General features: G+C 52.0%; 1 protein-coding gene across 1 annotated transcript in view; it reads right to left on the bottom strand.

Annotated features, from left to right (window-relative positions):
* The window catches only part of Jph3 (junctophilin 3), a 90100-nt gene that overhangs the window by 55897 nt on the left and 12108 nt on the right, over positions 1–22095 (bottom strand). The window contains exon 2 of the mRNA XM_004666051.2: positions 8942–9719. Coding sequence (XP_004666108.2) covers positions 8942–9719 — 778 coding nt within the window. The remainder of the gene's footprint in view (positions 1–8941; positions 9720–22095) is intronic.

Raw genomic sequence — 22095 nt, 5'->3', positions numbered from 1 at the left:
CCAGCTGCACGAGAAGCTGAGACAGGGGTATCCAAGTTCAAGGGTAGCCTGAGAGACTTGTTGAGACCCCAGTCTGAAAAGAAATTGGGGGGGGGGCTGGTTAGAATGTTTGCCGTGCAGGGATGAAGGCCCGATTTTCACTGAGTTCAATACCCCAGTACCCACGTAAACAGCGGGTTGCAGCCACATGCGCCTTCAGCCCCAGTCCTGAGGCAATTCCTGTGGCACCTTTGTGTGACCATGTGGCAGCTGCAGTGAGTCAGCTCCGAGGTCCTGGGCGCCTGTCTGACAAGCACCCAGTTCTGTAGGAGGATCTGATGGTTCTATTGACTGTCAACTTGACAGGACCTGGAGTCATCTAGGAAACAAACCTCTGGGCCTGCCTGTGAGGGCTGAGCTTGGTTAGGTCGAGGTGGGAAGGCCCACCCTAACTATGGACAGCACAACTCCACAGGATGGGGACCCGGAATGAATAAAAATGCAAAAGATGGCTGACAAGCAGTATGTTCCCCCCACCCCCACTTCCTCACCATGTTAGAATATGACCAGGTGCCACCCTGCCTTCTCCGCCACGATGGACTACAGGCTGAAATAAACCTGTCACTCCTTAAGGTACTTCAGATCAGGTATTCTGTCCCAGCGACAAGAAACTGCCAGTACAGAGGGCGATATGACAGCCACCCTAACCATGGCTCCCAACAGTGGCAAAGGTGTTCCCTCAGGGAATGGACCAGGAGGTGGGCAGAGCAGGCTGCCTGAGCCTCTGAGAAGCAGCACAAAAGTTGCCAAATACCAGGCAAGGTCAAGGTGCCCTAGCTCAGAGGCTTGTCTGCCTTTCCGGGACCATGAATGTCACACACCAGCCTCTCGCCTGAGTGTCCCCTCCGCTGGCCCTGAACCTGGTCACTTTCCAGGATTCTCACACCTGTTCCTAACGCTCCTCAGTTTCAAGTTGCAAGGTCAAAGCCAGAGCAGATGGGCTTTTACCACGAAGGCTTACGTGTGATTGGCCTCCCACAGCCAGGCAGCAAGTTCCCTGCCTGGGAGCCCAAATTCCTTTGGGGCCCAGAAGCGCTACTGTGGGTACGGCAGCCAACGGGAGCTGGAGGGGACTTGAGCATTCAGGGGAGAAACTCCGACGTGGACACCGCCTTGAGCCAGAACGCAGAGCATATGGGCCTCCTGCCATCACCATAAGGAAACCGTGTGTGGCTTAAAACAATGCATGCTGGGTCAGCATCTAGACGAGCTCCTGGGGCTGCAATGAGAGAGTGGGCTGTACGGGTTTCTTCCAGTGGCTCCGGGAGAATCCTCGTAGTTGACTGAGTTCCTTGCCGCCTGACCTCCTCCCCCACGCCTTTAAGGTTCCTGGGTCCAACCTCTGCTGCGGCTGCCATATCGCCTACCTACCTCTCACAAGGATCTGTGGTGACCTAGGCCACACGGGTGGTCTGGGACAATCCCCAATTTACTCATCCTTAGCTACGACTGCCAAGTTCTTTCGCCAAGGGATGAGACACAGTCACAGGTTCAGGCCTTAGAACATGGATGTTTCTCAGGGGCTTTTACTCAGCCCACTGTGTGGAGAAGCCCCTCTTGACACAGGCATCGATCCAGCCCCCCATCACTTCCTCCAGCTCCCTGCCCTGTGCAGCGTTTGGCTGGTACCGAGGCAGCATGCGCCACAACCTGTGTAAACGCTGGGCATGGTGGCTCTCACCTGTAATCCCAGCATTGGGGAGGTGGAAACAGAGCCCCCAGCGCTTGCTGACCTGCTGGTCTAGGCAAATCAGTGAGCTCCAGGCTCAGTGAAAGACCCTGTCTCAAAAAGTAAGAGTGACTGAAGAAAACAATCTATGTGAACCTCTGACCTTACACACACATCCATGTACATGCATCTACACACATGTGATTATGCATATATATTATGCATACCACACACACACACAAAAACAAAAAGGAACATTATTCCCCATTAAAGTTATTAAAAAATAGCTTACGCTTGTTAAAGTATTAACCAGAGAAGATCCACACGAAGTCACCACGTGCTCCCTCAAGCTAAGTTGTCCATCCCCTTAGAAGCACATCAGCTCTCGTTCGCACTTTCCTACCTGTGGTCAGTTTGGCCTGAAAATATCATACGGAAAATTTCGGAAGTAAATAATTCATAAGCTGTTCCTTTCTTTGGGGGACAGGATAACTTATGTATGCATGGGTTCAAAACTGGGTGCTATTCTGAGTCATGCAATGACATTTGAAACCCATCTCACTCCATCCCACCCAGGACATGACTTGGCCTTGTCCAGCATGCGTCTCTCAGCAGGCCGTGCCACCGCAGGGCAGAAGGGTGCAGGAATGCCCACAGCAGCATGGGGAGGGCAGACAAAGACAACCTCTGTGGCCTCTCTCGGAAGATCGCACGATCAAAATGCCCGCTCTGGTCAGTTGTAACGAGCAAGAGATCGTGCCACGTGGCGCATCTGTATTACCGTGGCTGTGAAAGCTGCACGCCGACCAGTACGTGCCCCCGTGGAAAGTCTACTGGACACCGTGAGAGAGGAAAGCAAGCTCCCAGCATAGCTCACCATGCAAGCCTGGCTCTGCCAAGCGAGTTATGGAGATGTGCCGCACCAACAGCTATCCCTCTTGGCGTAGACACGCCCCAAGACCCCCACGGATGCTTGAGACCACAGGTTACAGTACCAAACCCCATACACATTGTTTTTCCTAGATACAGACACCCATTTATAAATTAGCCACTTGAGGGATTAATAATAACTATGAGTAACAGAGCAGTTGCTCTCGTAAGTCAAATTAGGGTCACTTGGACATCAGTGACTAATGAGGTATCTATCGTACACAGCATGGGCATGCCAGACAAGGCCAAGTCATGTCCTGGGTGGGATGGAGTGAGATGGTTTCAAATGTCATTGCATGACTCAGAATAGCACCCAGTTTTGAACCCATGCATACATAAGTTATCCTGTCCCCAAAAAGAAAGGAACAGCTTATGAATTATTTACTTCCGAAATTTTCCGTATGATATTTTCAGGCCATACTGACCACAGGTAGGAAAGTGCGAACGAGAGCTGATGTGCTTCTAAGGGGATGGACAACTTAGCTTGAGGGAGCACGTGGTGACTTCGTGTGGACCTACTCTGGTTAATACTTTAACAAGCATAAGCTATTTTTTAATAACTTTAATGGGGAATAATGTTCCTTTTTGTTTTTGTGTGTGTGTGTGGTATGCATAATATATATGCATAATCACATGTGTATAGATGCATGTACATGGATGTGTGTGTAAGGTCAGAGGTTCACATAGATTGTTTTCTTCAGTCACTCTTACTTTTTGAGACAGGGTCTTTCACTGAGCTTGGAGCTCACTGATTTGCCTAGACCAGCAGGTCAGCAAGCGCTGGGGGCTCTGTTTCCACCTCCCCAGTGCTGGGATTACAGGTGAGAGCCACCATGCCCAGCGTTTACACGGGTTGTGAGGAACCAAACTCAGCTCTTCAAGTGTTCTTTTTTTGTTGTTGTGTTTTTTGGTTTGAGGTAGGGTCTCACTCTAGGCTGATCTGGAATTCACTATGTAGTCTCAGGGAAGCCTCAAACTCATGCTATCCCTCCTGCCTCCGCCTCCCGAGTGCTGGGATTAAAGAGGTGCACCACCACGCCCAGTTTAGCTCTTCAAGTTTTATGGCAAGAACTTTACCCACTAAGCCATCTTCACAGCTTGGAAAAATACTTCTTAAATATAGAAAAACCACTCTCCCATGTCAGATACTTGAAAGTTTGGTTTCCTACAGGCAAGATGCCCTCCCCATCTGGACCCACAGGAGCTCCCTGTACTGTCTCTACACCCCTGACTCATCACAGGCCAGAGCGGGGGTCCCGCTCTATCAGGAGGGCTCTCTGACATGTGCCTCAAGGTTTGTACTAGGGGTGGGGTCATCTCTGGGCAGGGCCATCTGAGAACTAGGGACAGCTCATGTCTGGCACACAAGTAGGCACTCAGAAAGCTGGGGTTCAAAGCTTCACACTCGCATCTTCCCTCTCCCCAGAGTGGAGTTTCATTTACAGGGCATTTTAAGGATGCAGGTACCACCCTCATCTCTACCAATAGGGGGCCTTAGAATCCAGGCAGGGACTAAAAAGTCATAAAGGGGCTGAGGCCCAGACTGACCCTGCATGAAGCTCTCACCAGCCCAACTCTGGGACCATAGCCAGTCTGGACAAAAGTGATGCCCTCCCCGCAGAACTGCCCTCCATGTATCTGTACCCTCCCATGCCCCCAGCCTTACTGTGGTCATTGTCACAGAGCTGCTCCGGGGAAGGCCTGTCACACTCTGAACCCCGCAGATGGGTCGTCACTTCACTCGCTGGGACAAGCCCAGACCAGCAGGTTGTAAGCGGAGCAGTGTGGCCCTGCGGCACCCTGTTATCTCTCTCAGCGACAGTGACCACAGCTGGGGCCAGACACTCCACCGTGGCCACACAGAGTCTTGTGGCCCATACTGGGCTCAAGGCCCTGCCATTCACCTACCAGTTCCCCTCTCTGGACACTGGCCTCTGTTTTCTCCTGGGCCCACATTCTCAGCTCACTGGGAAAATACAGGAGACAGGGCTCTGCCCCGACAGCGTGGGGTGAATCCTCATCCTTTAGGCAACAGTGCAGTCATTGTCTCCCCACCTTGACAGAAGTCAGGGTCCCTTCTGTAAGCACAGACACCTGCGTTCTATACAACACTCAGAGCAGGGCTCCAGGCGATACCAGCATAATGGCAGTGCCAGTCACGGGCCAGAGCCTGAATCGTGGGCTCTACCCATTCTCCAGTGGGAACCTGGCTCAGAGAGGTCGACTAGCTTGCCCACCAATCAGCAGTCATGGTACAGTTGGACACAGGTTCATGCTGCTGGACGTCAATGTGTGAGAAGTTGATCTTGGTGGCCAGTGGGCGGGGGGAGGGTCTGATCCTTGTCTCTCGGCCACTCAGGTCAGATCTTATAACTCCACAGATGAATGAGCTTAAGAATGCTGGAGATGGAAGAAGGGAGAGGGAAGGAGGACAGACCATGGGCTATGCTGTACCTGTGCAGGCTACATACCCTGGACCCTAAGCTTGTATGTGTGAAAGCACAGAGGTAGCAAGGGAGCTGTCAACTGGTGGAAGGAATACTTCTTCCAGCTAATCCCTTTCTCCCAAAGGCTCTGAAACCCCAGTCGGCAAAGGTGGAACCAGGGCCGATCTCATTCCTCAGCACCTGCCATATGGTGACCTGACTGAGGCCTCTTTGTGACCTGTCTATACAGATGATGAAGCTGGAGTCAGACAGCCAAGCGCCGTCTCTGTCCATGAGGGTAAACACCACAGGAGGCCCCTTGGGAGACAGGCTCACTGGCTGGCCAATACCTTAAGTGGCTGGTGACTCAGTGCGAACACTCTTTCCTAGGCTAGTCCCAACTTTGATGAGTCCCTCCCAACGTGGCTCTGAGCTTTATCTTAGAGTGTGGAGGTCACTGGTGTGGTGTGTCAACACTTGCCCAGCCCTGCCCTCTTGCCCTTTGGAGATGCAGGCCACAAGCAGGGACCAGGAGCAGATGACATCTATACTTCACTGTGAATGAGGAACTGGAGGCTCAGAGGAGAAACACCTGTCTCCATGCAGATGCAGGACCTAAACTCGGCTCCAATCCCACCTGGCTCCTGGGTCGAGACCAGCTTTCCCCCGTGTCCTGTGGGGTCTGTCTTAAAACTGCTCTGGGTCCTGTGTCCTCCTCATTCCTAACACCAGGGACCTGGCAGAGGTTATACATGATTGCAGAATGCTGCATGTCTGCTACTCAAACATAAGGCCAAGGGCTGGTGAGATGGCTTCAAGGTTAAGGCTCTTGTCTGCAAAGCTGAAGGACCCAGTTTGATTCCCCAGGACCCACGTAAGCCAGATGCACAAGGTGGCATATGTGTCTGGTTGCAGTGGCTGAAGGCCTGGGCATGCCCATTCTCTCCCTCTCTCTCTCTCAAGTAAAAAAAAAATAAACAAATAGCCAGACGTGGTGGCACATGCCTCTTATCCCAGCACTTGGTGGGCAGAAGTAGGAGGATTACCATGAGTTTGAGGCCACCCTGAGACTACATAGTGAATTTCAGGTCAGCCTGGGCTACAGTGAAACTCTACCTCAAAAATAAACAAACAAACAAACAAATGAGTGAATGAATAAAAACCACAAGGCCAAGAGCTCACCTTTGGGCTAGCCTGGGCTGTCAAGAGCATTCCCCAGTCCCTAAATTGCCTATGGTATATCACAGCCCTAAAATTCAAAGGGGAACAGTAAAATGGAAGGAAGTTAGTCCACCAAACGTTCAGGGGCATGGCAGCACATCATGAGGCAGCCAGCACCATGGTCCTTGTGCTAGACTGAACTTTCTATCTAAAACAAGGGCTATGTTTGTGATGCTAATGGGGTGTTCAACATGCAACCCGTGGGCTACATATGGCCCAACACAACATGGTAAACTTGCTTAAAACATTACGAGATTTTTTTTTTTGCTTTAAAAAAAAACTCAATTGCTCAGTTCTTAAATATGAACTTTGTAGATGACAATATTGTGTCCCAGTGTCAAAAGGTTGGACATTCCTAACTGGCTCCTAAAATACTAAGTGAGCACTCACCCTTGCTTCTCCAATTTATCTCCCAGACTAACATTTCTAGGAGTGGGAAAGGGGCAAATGGAAGGAATTTGGACCTCAGTACTGAGGTAACCTTTTCCTTTATTTTGTGTGGTCTGAGAGAGAGAGAGAGAGAGAGAGAGAGAGAGAGAGAGAGAGAGTGTGTGTGTGTGTGTGTGTGTATGTGCACGCGTGTGCGCGCGCACGCCGTGCGCCAGAGGTCAGAAGAGAACATGGGGTTTCTCCCACTATCACTCATCAACATGTTTCCTTCCGACAGAGTCTCTGATTCCAGAGTTTACCATTTTTTAAATTATTTTTAAAATTTTTTAAATTTTTTAAATTTTTATTAGCATTTTCCATGATTATAAAAAATATCCCATGTTAATCCCCTTCCCTCCCACACACTTTCTCCTTTGAAATTCCATTCTCCATCATATTACCTCCCCATCTCAATCATTGTACTTACATATATACAATATCAACCTATTAAGTACCCTCCTCCCTTCCTTTCTCTTCCCTTTATGCCTCCTTGTTAACTTACTGGTCTCTGCTACTAAGTATTTTCCTTCTCACACAGAAGCCCAGTCATCTGTAGCTAGGATCCACATATGAGAGAGAACATGTGGCGCTTGGCTTTCTGGGCGTGGGTTACCTCACTTAGTATAATCCTTTCCAGGTCCATCCATTGTTAAATTATTTTTTTAAACAATTTTTTGTTCATTTTTATTTATCTGAGAGCCACAGAGAGAGAGAGAAAGAGGCAGATAGAGAGAGAGAGAGAAAATGAATGTGCCAGGGCCTCCAGCCACTGCAAACGAACTCCAGACATGTGCGCCCCCTTGTGTATCTGGCTAAGGTGGGTCCTGGGGAATCGAGCCTCGAACTGGGGTCCTCAGGCTTCACAGGCAAGCGCCTAACCGCTAAGCCGTCTCTCCAGCCCGAGTTTACCGTTTTTGAGTTCCAGTTATTCTCTGGTCTCTGCCCCCCACAGGACTGGGAGGACTGATGTGAGTGGCCACGCCCGGCTGCTTACACGCTGTGCTGGGGAATCGAGCTCGGCAGTCTCAGGCTCCCGCAGCCCTCGGGCTTGCACACAACGTGCTCTTACCCACAAAGCCGTCTCCCTATCCCCTAAGGGACCCTTTTGAAACCATCTCATCCCCTCTAAAGTCAGATGCTGTGAGTGACAGGGACCCTGCCAACAGACACCATCAGCGTGCCAAGCGTCACTGAAAACCAACCATGTGGGCAAAGGCGCCTCACCAACCAAATTTCCCAGGAGCTCTGCTAGCCTGCCATTGCCTGAGAACGGCATCTTCCAGAAGGATTCTGAACGTCCTCCAGGGGCAACTGGCCCAGGAGCTCAAGGCCTCCTTAGCAGCTTCTGGGCTCCAGGACTCTCAGGAATGACCGTCCAGGCCCCTTCTGTTTTAAAGCAGCGGAAGCTGGCGGCAAGCCAAAGCTTACGATCTCTGAACACCCATGGACGCCCAGACGTACACAGACAGGCGTCACAGAGCACAGAGCCCTGCACCTGAGAGGGCGGCTCCTATAGCCCCTGCCCGTGACTTCCTGACCTCCAGGGCCAGTTGCTCACATGATTGCTTCTGTGGTTTCCAGTGACCTATACACGGTCACCTTCTCCAGCTCTGAGACCCTGAGACTTTGCCAACACCTAGAGATGCTTAGAAACCCACACAATGCCCACACAAAGCCACCTCCATTCCTGTTCCTTAGGGCCTGGTGTCTACTGAGAAGTCCAAGTTCAATACCCCATGACTAATACCGGCAATCGCTGGCCCAAAGAGCCCCTTACTGCTGCCCACAGCTGGTCAGCTGCACCCACAGGGGACCTCGGCCCCAGGCCTGGGCTACGCAAACAGCTTTCACTTTCCTCCACCACCCCTGCCACAGGTGGCCATTTCACACTGACATGGGGCAAACACGTTCTTGCAGCTAGCAGGTGCCATGGGACCGTGCCACCTTCTCTATCCCCCAGTGGCTTACATGAACCACATTTCGGTGCATAGCTAACAGACAAGAAAGAAACAGTCCTGGGTTGGAGGGGATTGTTTCCTTATCCCACTCCTGCCCACAATCCCTTCTGAGGAACCCCAAGGTCACATGGGGGACCATTTGAGAAAGATCCATCCAAGCCTCAAGCTGGGCATGGCACAGTTGGCCACAGCAGACCACGAACACCCTCCAAGTGATCCAAGAGGGGTCTTCCAACCCCTCCCCCATGCCCTGCAGCCCAGGCGCCTACCTGGAAGCTGCAATCTCTGCTTTCTGCTTGGCAATGGTGGCCGCCCGCTCGGCGGCCTCCACAGCGCGGTCCACCTTCTCGCGGATCTTGCTGGCACGCAGCGGGATGAGGTTCTTACGCTTGCCGCTCACGAGCACGTTCTGCTTGTACTTGCCCTCCTCCTTGGTGCCATCGGGGAACGTCATGCACCCGTAGCCGTGCCTTCGATTACTGACCCACTCGCCCTCGTACTTGAGCCCATCGGAGCGCTGGCTCACGCCAAACCCCGAGCGCTTGTCATTCTTCCACTCGCCCACGTAGGTCTCGGTGGTGGTGGCGTCGATGTCGTCCTCGATGACGGCCAGCTCGGCCTCGGCCTCGCCCAGGCTGACGGTGGAGTGGATGTCGCTGGCCGCGGAGCTGACGGTGCTCATGCCGGCCTCGCTGCGGAAGGAGCTCTGCTTGCTTCGCTGGCTGGCCAGGCTGCTCTTCGACTCGGACTTGCGCAGCTTCAGCCCGCTCAGCAGCGACCGCCGGAACAGCCCCTTCTTCTTGTTCTTCAGGATCTCCGAGTCGCTGTGCGCCACCAGCACGAAGCCACCACGGGACACGGCCGGGCTGCCGGCCACCGCCGGAGAGGCATCCGGGTGCAGCGCCGTGCCATTGGTGTGCTCACTGCGCAGGGAGTTGATGGACGTCCTCAGGGGTGAGCGGATGACCGCCGCCATGCCGTAGGGGACGCTCTGCCGCACGCCATAGCCCTGGCGCATGCCACCAACCCACTGGCCCTGGTAGGTTCCTGGGGAGACAAAGGAGAGGGAGATGAGTTCCCAGGACAGCATCAAGGCGGGTGCGGTTTACGGGGACCTACTGCGTGGACCACCCACAGTTCTGCCTGTCAGCACCCGTCAGTGAAATCCAGGTATGTTGACCTCGAGGCAGAAAGACAACTTTTCAACACTGACAGACGTGTTCAAAGGCACTTCTGTCCAGCTTCCCAGGGCTAGATTCTGAGGTTGGGGCAGGGTACAGGAAGCACTCCGATCATAATGACCTGGGGACCCCATCACCAAGGGGGCTGGGGAGTTAGCGCGGCCTTTGAGGTTAACCTATACACAGGTCAGGGCCACAAGGCAGACAAAGGTTTGCACTGGAGGGCAGTGAGGCCTGCACCACTACAGGTATCCAAAGAGGCGTGTCAGTCCACTCAGTGGGGACACTGAAAGAAAGACACGTGCATGGGGAGGGAAAGAGGGTTAAAATGGCCTCAGGACATTCAAATCAGAATATCCAGCAGACACACCGGAGGTGGGAGCTGAGACTCAAACAGACGCGTGCGTACCCTGTCTACAGCTGCACTGTCCAATAGGAACCCAAACTGGAAGCAACTGACATGTCAACAGTGGGTCACCACATGGCCTGGTCACACCTCGAAACACCAGTCAGCCATGGAAAGGAAGAAGTGCTGGCACACGCAACAACCCAGGGACCTCAGTACTGAGGTAACCTTTTCCTTCATTTTGTGTGGTCTGAGTGTACATGTGTGTGTGTGTGCGTGCGCGCGTGCACACATGTGCCAGAGGTCAGAAGAGACCATGGGGTTTCTCCCACTATCGCTCATCCACATGTCTCCTTCAGACAGAGTGTCTGATTCCAGAGCTTACCATTTTCGTGAGCTCCATGATTCTCTGGTCTCTGGTCCCCACAGGACTGGAGCACACTTGGACCACACTATGCAAGTGAGCATAGCCAGATACAAAAGGGTAATTGCTGTGATCCCACTTAAGGGGGCCCTGGCAAAGCCAAATCCAGAGACAGAGAGGACAGAGGTACAGCCCAGGCTGGGGACAAGAGCACAGAGGGCATACTGCTCAATGGGGACAATGTTTACACTGAGGTGATGGAAAGTTCCAAAAGCAGACAGTGACGATGGCTGTACCACACCGTGAATGCACTTAATGCAACCAAAAAGCACACTTTAAAGTGGCTAAAAACCCAGCATGGTGGTACACATCTTTAATCTCAGTACTCGGGAGGCAGACGTAGGAGGATCACCGTGTGTTCGAGGCTAGCCTGAGACTACATGGTGAATTCCAGGTCAGACTGGGCTAGAGCGAAACCCTACCTCGAAAAACCAAATAAACAAACATCAGCAACAACAACAAAAAGACTAATGATTCAGGCCACGACTGTAGTCCCAGTCCTCTGGAGGCTGAGGCAGAAGAATCACTGGAGCCAAGGAAGTCAATGCCAGCCTAGACACCACAGTGGAACTCCCTCTCAAAAAAAGAAAAAGCAGTGGCAATGGTAACTTTCATGTTATATATAGCACAGTGAAGTCACAAGGGAAACAGTGACACTGACCATGCCTTGGCTCCACTTGTTACTATGTGACTCCAGGCAAGTTTGTGAGCCTCTCTGACCTTCAGTTTCCCTGTCCACAGGACAGACACTGGACATCTGGCACCTGAATCAGCTGCCCACATGCTGCAGGCTGGCCCAGGACAGTATCCAGTTCCTGAGTGTCCTAGAATGTACCTCCCCTTCTAATCAGAAACCAGCTCCCGTACCGATGCATGGACTGGGGCCAAGGACAGATGTGCAGAAAGCATCCACTGGCCAGAGCCTCGGACAGATACCAAGATATGGTGGTGTCTGTGTTGATATTCAGCTTCTCTGATAAAACAGTGACTGGTGGATGGGTGTGGGTCAGTGGTAGAGTACTTGCTTAGAATACACAAGGCCCTGGGTTCCATCCTCAGTACAGCAAAGAAAGAAAAAACAGAGAGAGTCTGGCACAGTAGCTCATGCCTGGAATCTTAGCATCTAGAGGCTAAGGTAACAAGATCACCACAAGTTGGAGACTGGCTGGGCTATGCTGCGAGACCTGTCTCAAAAATACAAAATCTGGGCTGGAGAGTGGCTACGGCACTTGCCTGCAAAGCCTAAGGACCCAGGTTTGATTCCCTAGTACCCACATAAAGCCAGATGTACAAAGTGGTGCATGCATCTAGAGCTCATTTGTAGCAACGGTTGGAGGTCCTAGCACTCCCATTCTTTCTCTCTCTCTTTGCTTGCAAATAAATAAATAAATATATTTTTTAAAAAATATGAAATCAGGTCAGCATGGTGGGTCACACCTTTAACCCCATCATTTAAGAAGCAGAGATAGGACTGCTATGAGTTCAAGGCTACCCTGAGACTACATAGTGAATTCCAGGTCAGCCTGGGCTAGAGCAAGACCCTAACTTGAAAAACTAAAAATAAATAAATAAATAAACATGAAATCAAACAAAAAGGAAGGAAGGGAGCTCAAGAGATGGCTTAGTGGTTAAAGTGCTTTCCTGTGAAGCCTAAGGACTCATGTTTGACTCTCCAGGTCCCACATAAGCCAGACACATAAAGGTGAGGCAAGTGTAAGGTTGCACAAGCATCTGGAGTTTGATTACAGTGGCTGAGGCCCTGGCATGCCAATTCTCTCTAAAAATAAAAAGGGGGGGGGCTGGAAGGATGGCTTAGCGGTTAAGGTGCTTGTCTGCAAAGCCAAAGGAAACAGGTTCCATTCCCCAGGACCCACATTAGCCAGATGCACAAGGGGGTGCACGTGTCTGGAGTTTGTTTGCAGTGGCTGGAAACCCTGGCACACCTATTCTCTCTCTTTCTCACTCCCTCTTTATCAAATAAAAAAAATATTAAAAAAACAAATAAAATAAATTTAAAAAGAGGGAGGGAGGAAGGGGAAGAGAGAGAGGAAGGGAAGAAAAACGAGGGAAGGGGAGGGGAGGGAAAAGTGACTGGCCACCTAGCAAGGTCAGATTCTCCCAAGCAGAAGCTTAGATGGGACTTTTCAGGAACACTACACCCAGAAACAGCAAGTATGGGGACAGAAGTGAGGCAATCCCATCCCACATGGAACACGGTGGAATCCAGATCTCCTAGAGGCCAGGGGCTGATGTTTGTACCCCCTGCTTGTCATTTGATTCCCCAAAGCGGGGTCCGGGGTGGGTAGTCTGCTGGGAAAGCTCTCACCCAGGAAGGAAGTCAGCCCAGCCAACCCATCACCGAAACTCTGAGAGCCCCGAGGGCAGCAGTGTGGCCTTAACCCTCCTGCAGAGCCAGCCTGTGTGGGCAAACTGCAGCCCTTGTCGTCACCACAGGGTGGGGGCCTGCTGCCAGAAGCCCTCCACCCACAGCAGGCCAGTGTCCCAGCTCCAGGAAGTGGGCTGTCTGCTGTCTTGGCCTGCATAGAGACGGTATGCAGGGTTCAAGCACGTCTCTTGGGCTTCATCCAGCAATTCTGGAAGCCAGTGGCCGGGTCCCTGTCATCCAGAGTAAAGATAACACAAAAGCACTGTCCCAGAAGAGGGACCGCACCAGGCAGGTCTTTCCATTGACCACAGAGGACGGAGCAAGTGCTACCCACACATCCCTGGAGATGACAGCGCCTCACTGTGCTTACATGTGAGAAAGGAAACCCAACATTCCAAGCCCACCTGACCACCCATTCAGGATCTTTAGAGCCCATTAACACTTCCTTGCCATCAGGAGCATGCCCTCTGGGGTCTTAGTGAGCTGGAGCAACTTGGTCATGTATCGACATAGCACACTAGGTATACCAAGTGCTGGAAACGTCTTTCCTTTTACAGTAGATCATGGACTGCTTCCCACTATTAATAATGGCTAAATAATATATTCCACTGTGTCTCACAATCACACAGCAATCCTAGCTGATCCCGAGTTGAAGGTCTGTCCTCATTTTTGTTTGGTTTATAAATTTTGATTTTTCAAGGTAGGGTCTCTAGTCCAGGCTGACCTGCAATTCACTCTGTAGTCCCAGGCTGGCCTCGAACTCACAGGGATCCTCCTACCTCTGCCTCCGACTGCTGGGGTTAAAGACGTGTGCTACCATACCTAGATGATTTTATTTTATTTTTATTTATTTCAGGTGGTTAAGATCAAATCCAGGGCCTTGTACATGATAAACATATGCTTCACACTGAGATAAACCCTCAGCCCACTGCTCCTCATTTGTGTGTGTGTGTGTGTGTGTGTGTGTGTGTGTGTGTGCGCGCGCGCGCATGTGCAGAAGCCAGAGGACAACCACAGATGTCATCCTCAGGCATCATCCACCTTGTCTTGAGACAGAGTCCTTCAATGGCCCAGAGCCCTCCAATTAGGCTAGAATGGCTGACCAACAAGCCTCAGGGACACACCTCCCCAGGAACACTCACCTCCCCAGGAACACTCACCTCCCCAGGAACACTCACCTCCCTGGGAACACACACCTCCCCATGAAAACTCACCTCCCTGGGAGCACTCACCTCCCCACGAACACACACCTCCCCGGGAGCACTCACCTCCCAGGGAACACTCACCTCCCTGGAAGCACTCACCGCCCCACAAACACACACCTCCCCACAAACACATACCTCCCCACGAAAACTCACCTCCCCAGGAGCACTCACCTCCCCGGGAGCACACACCTCCCCGGGAGCACTCACCTCCCCGGGAACACTCACCTCCCCGGGAACACTCACCTCCCCGGGAACACACACCTCCCAGGGAACACACATCTCCCCGGGAACACTCACCTCCCCGGGAACACTCACCTCCACACTCACCTCCCCGGGAGCACACACCTCCCCGGGAACACTCGTCTCCCCAGGAATACACACCTCCCCGGGAGCACTCACCTCCCTGGGAGCACTCATCTCCCCGGGAGAACACACCTCCCCGGGGAGCACTCATCTCCCTGGGAGCACTCACCTCCCTGGGAACACACACCTCCCCGGGAGCACTCGTCTCCCCAGGAACAGTCACCTCCCCAGCACACATGCCACCACACCAGGCATTTGGTCGTGGGTTCTGGGAATCAGGTCCTCATACACAGAAGCCAAGCACTTTATTAAGTTACCTCGTGTTTGCTGCCCGCATGTGTGCACACATGGAGTGTATGCACGGCACATTCTGAGCACGCCCCGTGTGCAGGGAGCTGAGGAAAGCGTCAGGTGCCTCCTCTATTGCTCCCCCACCTCTCTCACGGAATCTGGCTTTTGTCGTCTTTCAGTGAGACTGGCGAACTAGCAAGCGCTAGCAATCCCGCTGTTTCCACTCCCCTCCAGCTGCAGTTACAGGCGTGCTTGGCCTATCTGGCTTTTCACAGGGGCGCTGGGATCAAACCCAGCCCCTCATGCTCGCACAGCAAGTGCTCTGACGCCTTGGGCCACGCTGCTGGCACTTCTCCATTTTAGGTGTGTGTGTGTGTGGGGGGGGTTGAGGCAGGGTCTCGCTCTAGCCCAGGCTGACCTGGAAATCACTTTGTAGTCTCAGGCTGGCCTCAAACTCATGGTGATCCTCCTACCTCTGCCTCCCGAGTGCTGGGATTAAAGGCATGCGCCACCACGCCCTGCTGTTTGTTCCTCAATTTTATAGCTGATGTTTATATACAGTGTCCTACTTTATCATTAGAACAGACTCCTGTGAGAGAATGAAAGTGCTTGGTCACAAGCATCCTCGGAAAGACCACAAGAATGACTACATATTGTCACCAACCCCAAATAGTACTTTAGTGTCATTCATTCTTCACGGTTTGGCTCTGGCTTTACATGGGTGGCTAAGGACACGAATCTAGGCAGGCAGGCTTTGTGAGCAAGCACCTTTAACAAGTGAGCCATCTCCCCAGTTCTTTCTTTCTTTCTTTCTTTCTTTCTTTCTTTCTTTCTTTTTGGTGTGTGTGTATGTGGTGGAGGGCGGGGTATGGTCTCATTTTAGCCCAGGGTGGCCTGGAACTCACTCTGTAGCTAAGGCTTTAAACTCATGATAATCCTACCTCAATCTCCCAAGTGCTAGGATTAAAGGTCTCTGTTTGAACTCAGGGAAGTCCCCCACAGTCTCCATGTGTCCTTGAGGTGCTCCCCCCGCCCCCATCCTCTCTATCTGATGGGAAGGAGAGAGGATCACTGGCTGTTCATGGAGGGCTGTCTGATCACTGGTCTATGGTCCCCAGGATCTGGGACTTGTGGTGGGCAACTGGGTGATGACAGTAGGCAATGAGCAGGGCATGTAACAGCACAAAGTGGTCCTCCAAGAGAGGACAGGGAAGGGACACTGAGCATCCGCGATGGGTTCCCTCGCCTTGCAGGGAGTGCATGCTCCGTCACCTCAGACTCCTCTTGTACCTTCCAGCCAACCCCAGTGAGGCTCAGCTTCCAGAAGCCTCCTCTTACAGAGGGAATGAATGAGGTCAACTCAGTGTGGCCACTGCACACACAGTCTACGGGTTCCCCAAACAGTCAACCTGAGCCACCTGTGACCCAGTGAGCCCCATCCTGATGCCTCAGTTTGGATTTGGAATGTCCTGGAGCGCAGGGTGATGGTGGAATCTGAAAAGCACGGGGGGGGGGGGGCTGTGCCTTTGAAGGGTACAATGCAACCCCGCCCCTCCTCCCCTCTTCCTCTCAGGTCTCAGGTACAGGAGGTGAGTGATGTGTTGCCTCCACACAGCCCAAAGGCATTGGAACCAATAATGGTCTGGAACATCCAAAACTGTGATCCCCCTTTCAATAAACATTTTCACTTTATATCTTGATTTATCTCAATATTTGTCACACTAACAAGAAACTAACTACCACCCCCAGGGAGAAATGAAAAGCACACATACACACCAATCCTTTGTGTGAATGTTCACCGCAACACCACTGTTCACAACAGCTTAAAGACAGAAACAACCCATGGCTGGAGAGATGGCTCAGCTGTTAAAGGTGCTTGTTTTCAGAGCCTGATGGCCCAGGTTCGGTTCCCCACTACCCATGTAAAGCCAGATGCACAAAGTTGCACATGCAACTGGATTTGTTTATAGTGGCAGAGGGCCCTGGTGAGCCCATTCCTCTTTTTCTCTCTCTGTCTTGAATAAATAAATGTAATTTTAAAAAGAGAAACAACCAAAATGTCCTTCTGCTCAAGGATGGACACATGGTGGCCCATATGGGCAGTAGACTATTACTTGCTTATTAAAAGGACAACTTTCTGACCATGTGGGTTATCCTTAAAAACAGGATGGCGAAAGAAGGTGGTCACAAAGGCCATGCCCAGAGCACTGCAATTATATGACATGCCCAGAATGGGCAGATGGGGGGAGGGGAGGGAGGAAGGGGGAGAGGGAGCCGCTGGGAGCTGGGGCTGGAGAGCAAGGAAGTCACACTTCTAGGAGCAGGACTTCTTCCTGAGGTGACAAGAATGTTCTACAAATGCCTGTGCTGACAGTTCGTGACTCCAAGAATATACTAGAAACCACCCAACTCCACACTGGAAGTGGGTGAACAGTGGGTGCAGTGTGAATTTTATGTCAATACATTTATATGCTTTTTTAAAACTGATGGGTCAATGGAACCCCTCTCCCTCCACAGTCAGAGAAACGCTGAGGCCCTCATGTGGGCAGCAAGCCCACCCGAGCCCCAGGAGGCTGCTTCAATCTTTGCCCTGGACATGGAAGGAGGGAATCTTACCCACTTCTTACAGTCATCGCCACCCCTGTGTCCAAGCCAGCTGTGGAGACACATGAGGGCTTCCTGTTACTGCCAAAGCTCATGGTAATAACCCCTCAGTTCCCATTCTGAGTCTTTACAGGGTCACCCAGAATGAGATCTTTCCAGAAAGCTTGCACTACAGCCCAGGTGGACCACACAGCTAGGGCATATAACCAAACTGGGTCTCTAAACCTGTAAAACCTCCCAGAAATGCACTCAGAAAGCCCATGAGACCCAGGCCAGAGAGCAGCTGAGACCAAACTCTGATTTCCAAAGTGGTGTTCATCCAATATGGGGCAGGGGACCAAAGTGGGGTCTCCACAGACAGAGTCAGAGATGGTGGGGACAGAAGTCACATCCTGCGTTCACAGCTTCTACTTGAAGTTTAGTGTTTCCTTAAGCTAGAGCAGGGTCAGACCATGGCGGTACTGACCAGACCTGTCTGAGTCGCCCATGGAAACAGCATATCCCATCCCAGCAGGAACAAACATCCTGTTATAGCGTTACAGCGGTGGCCTGTCCTGGCTGGGGAGTCAGGGATCAATCCCACACCCACTCTACCGGACATTAGAGTGGCCAACGAAGGAGGACTGAGGTCAAGGCCAGCAAAGGTCACAGCCCACAACTGCCCTTGCAGGTCCCCATGAGCACAAGCCTGGGAAAGAGGGACCCCCCCCCACAAGATGTTAATGGTTGAACCATGTGGGAATACTGAAGGTGCAAAAGAGGGCAACTTGGAAGAGGAAGATCATAAGGGCTTGGCCCTCAGGAAACTCCAGGTCAGCCTGGCAGTGCCCCAAGTGGCCACCAAAGTCCCCCACTGGCCACTGCCTGCTTCTCTGGAAACTTCTCTTCAGCCATCACCTTGGGGAACAGAGATGCTGGTGACCCCAGAAAGGGGTTACAGGAGACAGAAACAAAGAGATGAGTTCCTGTCCCCAAAAGCGCACCTATCACTTACAAGCCCATGGTCACCCACCATCCTGCTGGATTCGAACTGCCTCCCAGCCCAGAGCATCAACCACACACATGGTCACCCTGAGGTCGGGACAGCAGGACAAAGGCAGGTCACTGTGCCACCCACAAAACACCAGGCATCCCCTCTCTAAGGGAAGCAAGGGAAGACCGCTATCCAAGCAGACACAGCCCTACCTTCTGGGGCCTCCCCTCTCTAGGAATTGAGATGTGGATGCTCGTGGGAACACCGACCCCTCTCTGGCAATACCTGTCTGCAATGAACCCCACTTGCTTTCTTAGGGCCTCTCTCAACATCTTCCCCAAAGCCCCAATCCTGCAAGGACTCTTCCCAGCACCCTGTAACACCCAGGGAATGAGCCCAAATCTCCACCCTCGGAGTCATCTGGGGGTGTAGCTTCACGGCAGGGACTAAGGGAGTTCCACAAGTGCCTGTGTTGATGGTCCATAACCCCAAAAATTTACTGGAATTACCATGGGATCTTTTTTATAATCATGGAAGTTGTTAATACAAAAAATTTGAAAAGAATATACTAGAAACCACCCAACTCCACACTTGAAGAGGCTTTGTATAGAGGCTCCTTAGTGGCTGCTGGAGGTTAGGCCTATATGAGAAAGATGCAAGTAGGGGAAGGGGAAATTCTGTGGGCAGAATGGCCTCTGACTTGCAGGAGAATCCATCCCAAAGCCAGTCCGGGAGATGCTGTCCAGTTCCCCTCCCCTCCTCTTGCAGGATCTCAGTCACCTCCAGGTGGAGCACATGGAAAGCCTTGGGGAACAGAGATGCTGGTGACCCCAAATGGAGCCACAGCACCAGCCTCACCCGTCACCCAGGACCTGTGGGGAATAGTTCAGATTCCTCAAGGCTTTCCTGAGGCTGGAAACTGAGGCAGGCAGGGATGGTCTAAAAAACAAGGCACCCATGCCACACCTTTAATCCCAGCACTTGGATAACAGGGGTAGAAGGATCGCCATAAGATCAAGGCTACCCTGCAATTACATAGTGAATTCTAGGTCAACCAGGACTACAGTGAGACCCTACCTTGAACCCTTCCCCCCACAAAAAAGAACCCAGCACTAGACTGAGGTTCTAGGGTCCCACCTCTGTGCTGGCCCTTTCAGCCTATGGCCACTGTAGGAGATTGACTACATCTCTGGACCTCACTCTCCTCCACAGCAGGGAAGGACTAACTTTCCAGGACTATGACCCATGAGTCAAGATGCAAAGGATGGGCTGGAGAGATGGCTCAGTAGTTAAGGCACTTGCCTGCAAAGCTCAAGGATCTGGGTTTGATTCCCCAGTACCCACTTAAGCCAGAGGCACAAGGTGTGTCTGGAGTTCATTTGCAGAAGCTGGAGGCCTTGGCATGCCCGTTGTCTATCTGCCTCTTTTCCTCTCTCTCCCATTCATAAATAAATAAGTAGAATATTTTTTTTTAAGGATGCAAAGGGCTGGAGAGATTGCTTAGTGGTTAAGGCACTTGCCTGCAAAGCCGAAGCACCCAGGTTCAATTCCCCAGTACTCACATAAGCCAGATACAAAAAGTGGTGCAGGTGCATGTGTCTGGAGTTTGTCTGCAGTGGCTAGAGGCCCTGGCACACCAATGATCTCTCTCTTGAAAAAAGAAAGAGAGAGAGAGAGAAACAGAGACAGAAAGAAAGAGAAAGAAAGAAAGACGGAAAGAAAGAAAGAAAGAAAAGCACAAAAAGATGCAAAGGGTAGAGTAAGACATTGTAAGTAGGCCCTGACAGAAGAATGGCCCACCCTCCCCCACCTGCCCCTCCCCACAGCCCTCCTCCTCTGTTCCCCCACCAACCTCACTGTCCTCCCCCACCCCCGACTCTCTGCTAACTCCTCAGGACACACGCATCCCTTCTCTTTGCTCCTGCAGCTAACAGGACATTGCTCCTGCAAGCTACAGCGTGGTCACCATCACTGCCGCTGCCTCCAGCCCTTGGCCACAGTGACACTTTCGCTCTGTTCTGTCCGATGCTCTGTCCAGTCACGTGAAGGGCCTGAGTACGGCCACAGCCCCTCGGGCTGTGCACAGGAACAGCAGGTGGGGAGTCTGAAGTGACTAATGTGGTTCCCTTAACGACTAGACAGGTTCTTCAGCCCGAAGATGAAGTGGAAGGGAGGTGCTGAGGGTCCGGTCCTCCCCGCCCAGGGATACAAACGCTCCTCCCACAGGCTGCGCTGGCTGCTGTCTGTCCAAGCACCCCTCACCACCCTTGTTCCTGTCACCCTCAGTCTCCAGTGATATGTGACTCCCTCTGATGGGCTTTCTCCAGGTCACAGACGCACAACATCTCCTGTCCTCTCTTCCCCGCTAGCACCAAACAGAGAACTATGAATACTGGCAGACACAGGCTCCAGAAAGTCTGGCGGCCAGATAGTCCTGAGCTCTGTTATATTTATTATTTTTTCTTTATTTAAGAGTAACAGACACAGAGAGACAGAGAGAGAGAGAGAGAGAGAGAGAGAGAGAGAGAGAGAGAGAGGGAGGTGAGGGAGAGAATGGGTACACCAGGGCCTCCAGCCATTGCAAACAAACTCCAGATGCATGTGCCACCTTGTGCCTCTGGCTTACATAGGTACTGTGGAATCGAGCTTTGAACCAGGGTCCTTAGGCTTCACAGGCAAGCGCTTGACCACTAAGCCATCTCTCCAGCCCCTGAGCTCTGTTTTGGATGGTGCCCCATCCCCAGGGCCAGCTTGTTGCTTGGTACACTGTAGATGCTAAATAAATGCCCAAGTGGGGGCCCAGCTTTTCCAAGACCTCCTGGAATGCCAGTCACAACCTCCAAGGACAAGTATCCGTGAGCTGAGCTCCACACAAATGCCCTGACCACATTCTTGGAGGGCAGTGACCCTGGATCTGTCACTTTGAGCATTTATTAAGTGCCCAAGGTGTGCCTGGCAATGGTCCCAGAGGCTCTGAGGCAAGAAAGGGTTCTGAGCCATGGATCTCTGGTAGTCTGCCTCCCCCCAACCTGCACTCACGGGGGTACCCATGACCTACAGAAGAGCCCAGAAACCAACAGTAACTCTAGCAGTGCAGTTTTTAAGTGGGCAAGGAGCTGAGCAAACACGGCTGCAGGGCAGACCCCCAGTGGGTGAACACCCCACAAGAGGCGCCATTAGCCCTGCAGGAAGAGCAAATCAAAACCACCATAAGACGCCACTTCTCACCCACCAGAGATACCACTTCACACCCACCAGGACAGGGTGGCTGCAATCAGAAAGACAGATTGTAACAGGTGCTTGGGAGGATGTAGAATAACTGAATCCCTCACACGCTGCAGGCGGGAATGGGAGAGGCACAGCCACTATGGAAACAGGTCAGCCTGCCATTTCTCAAAAGGTGAGACCCAGTCACCACCACAGGACCTTACAAGTCCATACTGGCTACCTCTGAGAGAATTGAAAAGCGTCCATTCTCTCCAAGCACTTGCCCACAAGGTGGCAATAGCCCAAGTGCCCAATAAAGGAACAAATAAAATGTATTCAACACACACCGTAGAGCAATACTCAGTCAGAAAAAGGCAAGAAAGCACCAGCATGGGCTGCCACAGATATGAGCCCCAAAACCATCGTGCTCAGTGAAGGAGCCAGTCACAAAGGGACATGCACTGTGTGATCCCACACATGTGACATGTTCACAGACAGGAAGC

This window comes from Jaculus jaculus, chromosome 1 (genome assembly GCF_020740685.1).
Source record: "Jaculus jaculus isolate mJacJac1 chromosome 1, mJacJac1.mat.Y.cur, whole genome shotgun sequence".
Taxonomy (NCBI): Eukaryota; Metazoa; Chordata; class Mammalia; order Rodentia; family Dipodidae; genus Jaculus; species Jaculus jaculus.
This window is presented reverse-complemented; position numbering and strand designations above follow the sequence as displayed.